The sequence below is a fragment of the Galeopterus variegatus genome, unplaced genomic scaffold (genome assembly GCF_000696425.1).
Source record: "Galeopterus variegatus unplaced genomic scaffold, G_variegatus-3.0.2 Scaffold932, whole genome shotgun sequence".
NCBI classification, from domain to species: Eukaryota; Metazoa; Chordata; class Mammalia; order Dermoptera; family Cynocephalidae; genus Galeopterus; species Galeopterus variegatus.
The window spans coordinates 377,773-383,043 of NW_007727043.1; the positions used below are offsets into that span (position 1 = coordinate 377,773).

At 55.2% G+C, this 5,271-nt stretch overlaps 1 protein-coding gene across 1 annotated transcript in view; it reads left to right on the forward strand.

The window, feature by feature from the left end:
• ZNF696 (zinc finger protein 696) overlaps positions 1 to 4,458 on the forward strand; it is a 5,346-nt gene extending 888 nt beyond the window's left edge. Inside the window, exons 2-3 of the mRNA XM_008573550.1 lie at positions 350 to 445; positions 3,202 to 4,458. Coding sequence (XP_008571772.1) covers positions 430 to 445; positions 3,202 to 4,316 — 1,131 coding nt within the window. The 5' untranslated portion in view covers positions 350 to 429 and the 3' untranslated portion in view covers positions 4,317 to 4,458. The remainder of the gene's footprint in view (positions 1 to 349; positions 446 to 3,201) is intronic.
• The last annotated feature ends 813 nt before the right edge of the window (positions 4,459 to 5,271 follow it).

Sequence of the window (5,271 nt, forward strand, 5' to 3'; positions counted from 1 at the left end):
AAATTTAAAAATCCATGGAAATTTCCCTAGACGTTTGAGGACTGGTGGGAGGTGCTGGGCATGTTCCCTGTGGAGCTAAGAAGCCCGCAGCAGGCAGCTGGCAGATGCCCGTCTGGGCTCTGCATCCGCCCAGGCCAGGGCTGAGGGCCCAGCAGAGCCTGGACCGCAGTCCCCAGGGTATCCCACGGAACACCAGTTTCTGGGGTGTCTGTGTAGTCGGGACCCTCTTCATTGCTGTTGACAGAGTGGGCCCAGCTGGTCCCCCTGAACCTGTTCTGGCCCTCTCTTCTCTGAAAGCCTGACCTCACTGTCTTTTTTTTTTTTTTTTTCTTCTCCTGTGTCCAAGCAGAAATTGTTCCCACTGCAAAGTGGAGCAAGGAGAAGAGCCCCCAGCCTGGGTCTCCAGACGCCACGGAGAGGCATACCCTCATGGAGACCCCCACAGGTGAGGGTGCGAGGGGACACCCCCATCCAGGCCCAGAGGGGAAGGATCCTGGTGGAGTGCGGGAGATGGGCTCAGCCTAGGAATTTGGGCTCCCCCAAGTCCATCTGCCTGGTTGCTAAGGGGAAGCAGCCTGGACTCAGGCAGCATCGCCCCCGCCCCCAGCCTCCTTCCCAGTCACAGCTCTCTGCGCCCCTCCCACTGCCTGTGTCTTCACCTCTTCCTGCTCCATTCCTGGGGCCTCTGCAGGCTGCTCTCCTGGCCACACCTCTTGCTCTCTTTCTCTGGTCCCCTCCTGCTGGCCTGGAGACTTCTGAAGACGAGTATGTTAATACTTGGTTTTGTTTGTTCAGGGTCCAGCTGGCCTGGACTCAGAGGAGGGACCAGCAAGAGCCTAATAAATGAAAGGCCTGGCTACCGTGCCACCTTTTGGCATCTGCCCTCTCAAACTCCAGGCTCCCTCTTTTCTGAAGATTTCAGGCCATGTTTGAGGGCTCTGGAAACTGAGGACTCATCCTCTGTCATTGTTGCTGTCACTGCACTGTTATATAACTAGCGCTAACAGCAGCACCCACTTCCCTTAGCAAAGAAATGTGCAGCGTTTGAAGCATTTCTTGCTCATTCTCTGATGGTTCTTGTGCAGCAGTGGGAGTCTGGGTACACCCTGACACACCTGCACCTGTGTCTCCCACAACTTCAGAGAAAGCCCTGTGTCCACCCACAGACACCCCTCCCTTCTGGGGGATGTGGGGTGAGGAGCTGCTCTTGAAGCCAGGCTCCCTGGCCCTCCCTCCCATTCTGTGTCTGAACTTCACCATCTCCACATCCGGTCCACGTGGGGTTCTTCACAATCTTGCAGCATTGGACAAAGTGATCATTTTAGCAGGTGCCGACATAACATAGAGTAGTGGAGGAAAAACAGATCAGTCACATAAAACCACCCATTCTGAAAAGGAATGCAGGGAGAACACCATGTCTCGGTTGCTGGCGCAAAACATATACCACATCCTCAGAAGCAGGGCAAGGGCGGGAGGTAGACAACGGCCCGTCAGATCTCATGGCGTCCGTGTGCTGGCGGCCTCTTTGCCAGTGGGCCGAGGTCCTTGGTTAGGAAGTCTGGCAGCCCCAGCTTCTGCCTCTGGGAAGATTTCTCTCTGTCAGGGTTTCTCAGTCTTGGCACTGTGGACGTTTTTGGGATGGATGAGTCTGTCGAGGGGCAGTTCTGTGCATTGTAGAATGTTCAGTAGCATCCCTGGGCTCTGCCTATTAGATGCCAGTAGCAGCCCCTTTCCAGTTGTGACAACCAAAAATGTCTCCAGACATTGTCAAATGTGCCCTGGGGAAAAAAATCCTCCCCACCCCATGAAAGCACTGCTTTATGTTTAGGGCCCCTTGGGGCCACCTGAGAGGTTGTCACTGGGGAGGACCCCCATGTGCAGGGCTGGACAGTGCAGGGGCAGCCTTTTGCTGCCTGGGGCTGCCTTAGAGTAAGGAGGTGCTCGGAGCCTGAGCTCCTGTCCTAGGGACCTGAAGGCCTGGCCTGGTACTCAGCACTTGAGAGATTGGGTGTGGCCCTTCTCATTGTAATTTTGACTGATTCTTTTACTTCATAACCAATGCCTTTTGGTCAGTTTCTTGAACTTCCAAGTCTGCCAAACCACAAGACAAGGGTTGGCCTCTGCAGAGGGACTTCTGTTCTGACTGCTGGGCTGGGGCCTATCCCTGCCTCCTGCTACTCAGTGTGATGGCTCAGGGCTGGGGCATAGGGAAGACAGGCATGGCAGCCTGGCTGTTCTGATCTGCCCTGGGATGGTGTCCCTGTCTCCAGCCCCACCCACACGTGGTCTCCATCGCATCTGCACAGCCTGAGCCCTTGCACAGGTGCAGTGCAGAATCTAGCCACTTTGGCTCAGCTGCCACAGGTGCCATCTGTGGGCAGAAGGGCTTCCCACAGCCTGGTTGACCTGCGTGCCCTGACAGTCTGCCCATCTGCTGGACTGCCTCGGGATTGGGCTTTCCCATCTTTTATGAAGTCTGTGGTAAACAGCCAGCATTCTGATGTCCCAGTATTTTGCTACCACCTCTTAAAGCTTTTGTCTCAGTGGCCACATGGCCTGTCCCTATGAGCCAACAGGACCGAGTTTAGCCAGCTGCTTCACTGCCCAACAACAAGGACCACAGGTGCTCAGCCTGGACGGGGCGGCCCCCTGATGGGCTACTGCTAACAGTTCTTAGTGCTAATTTCTGACTGAGTAAGGACTCTCACTTGCATGTGACAGAAGCCCTTTGGGTTTGGTGGGTCAGGGAGTCGTTGAGATAGTGTTGTCTTGGGGAATCCCAGGTCAGAGAAATAAGCTGGGACCGGGACACCTGCACTGACGGGGTGCTCTTGACCCCATGCCCCCTGCTTCCCCTTCATGTTGTTTTGCTGCCAGCCAGCTTCCTTTGCTTGTCAGGCCATGTGGCAGAAGCAGTGCCCAGAGCCTGTGCTTCTCTCCTCCATTCCTGAGACTGGGCAGGCTGCGGCCAGAGGTGTAGCCCCATTTCTGGAGTCACAGTGAAGGATTCTGGTCCCTCGTCCACCTCTGTAACCACAGTGCTAGGAGGGCAGAGAGGAAAACAGCGCCATCTGGACACTGACTTTATCGTTACTCTTTCACTGCCACAGACTGCCCGTGCCATCTTCAGTTCATGCAGAGTATATTGTGCAGTACATTTTTCTTGTGTCTTAACTCTCACGTGTCTGATCTCTTTTCCAGCTGTGAAAGCTGCTTCTCTAGCCCAGGCATCAGGTGGCAGCCAGGCTGCCAGGTGTGCCACTTCAGGTGTTGAGCAGGCAGCTCAGAGCACAGGCTTGACGCCAAAGCAGGAGCCTTTAGAAGGAGAAGGCTGTGGAGACGCTGTACCGGGGCCGACATGGGGGCCACCCCAGGCACTGGCGTCTCTTGACCTTTGTGAAAACAAAGAAGCTGGGGAGAGGCCCAGAGAGGCCCCTCAGGGACCCATCATCTATGACAGAACTGGAGGGCAGAATGGCCCTGAAAATGGCATGTCTGGGCCTGACGCCACTGTGAACGCAGGTTCCGTGACAGATCGGAGACGGCCCTGGAAAGGGCGGCCTTATCAGTGCAGCACCTGCGACCGAAGCTTCAAGTGCTATTCAGATGTGGCGAAACATCAGAGTATCCATTGTGGGGAGAAGCCCTACGAGTGCAGCGACTGCGGAAAGGCCTTCATCCACAGCTCGCACGTGGTCAGGCACCAGAGGGTGCACAACGGGGAGAAGCCCTATGTGTGTAAGGAGTGTGGGAAAGCCTTCAGCCAGAGCTTCAACCTCATCCGACATCAGAGGGTGCACACGGGAGAGAAGCCTTACGAGTGCACTGAGTGTGGCAAGTCCTTCAGCCAGAGGTCAGATGCTACCAAGCATCAGAGGATTCACACTGGAGAGAGACTGTATGAATGCGGTGAGTGTGGGAAGACCTTCATCCACAGTTCAAATGTCGTCCGGCACCAGAGATCCCACCATGGAGAGAGTCCCTATGAATGCACAGACTGCGGGCGCGCCTTCAGCCAGAGCTCCAACCTCATCCAGCACCAGCGGACCCACACTGGGGAGCGGCCCTTCGCATGCCAGGACTGCGGGCGCTCCTTCAGCCGCAGCTCCTTCCTCAGCGAGCACCGGAGGATCCACACCGGGGAGAAGCCCTATGCGTGCCAGGACTGCGGGCGCGCCTTCCGGGCGCTGTCGGGCTTCTTCCGGCACCAGAGGGTCCACACGGGTGAGAAGCCCTTCCTCTGCACCGCCTGTGGCAAGGCCTTCCGCCTGAGCTTCCATCTGATCCAGCACCAGCGGGTGCACGGCCCGGAGTGAGCCTGAGATGGGGTGAAGGTGGAGCAGGACCAGACTGGAGGGGGTGGGGGCAGCAGGCGTTAAAATTTTGCCGAGAGGTGGAGGTTTGTGTCACCATTCCTTGTGCGGTAAGGAAGACAATAAAGCTGTCTTGGTGGTTTAAGTTCTGGCCTCTGTGAGAGCCTTGAGAATGTTTGTCTGTGCCCTTGCCCCGGGGCAGTCAGAAGAGAAAGGAGTCTTAGAAAGGCAGCTCTTACAGCAGGGAGACACAGGTTTTCCCAAAGGAAGGAGACGCGAGGCCACGTGTCTGTCCCAGCCGTTCTGCCTGCCACACCTGGCCGTGGCCTCAGCACAGTCAGGGTCACACACAGCCCGCTCCAGTGCTCACTCTGTCACAGCCCTGCCTAAACCGCCCCCCAGGCAGTCAACTGCGGTGAATTTCTTCCCTTTTCACCATACTTGGTTGTCATTTTCCCTGAGGCGTAATTTACATGCTGTGAAGTGCACAGGTCTTAAGAGTTCAGTTATGAGTTTTGACAGATAACTTGTGTTTGACCTTTATGACTACCATGATATCAAGATTCAGATGATCTCCATCAGCTTAGTGCAGTCCCTGAAGCCCCTTCAAGTCACCCCCCACCCACATCAGCAATCATTGATGGCATTGCTGTCACTTGAATTCATTTTGCTTGTTCTAAAACTTAATGATATATAGAAAAATAGACGTTTACATCTAACTTCTTTCCCTCTGATTATGTTTTTGGGATTTATTTGTGAATCAGTAGTTTTCGTTTTTTAGTTCCATAGTGCTTTTGTTTTTTTTGTTTTTGTTTTTTGTCTTTTGTCTTTTTCCGTGTCCGGCAACGGATCGCAACCCTCAGTGTTGCCCCCGCACCGGACCGGGGACCGGCAACGGGACCGCAACCCTCGGCGTTGCTCCCGTGCCTCGCTCAGCCAGTGAGCAGGAACTGGTCCA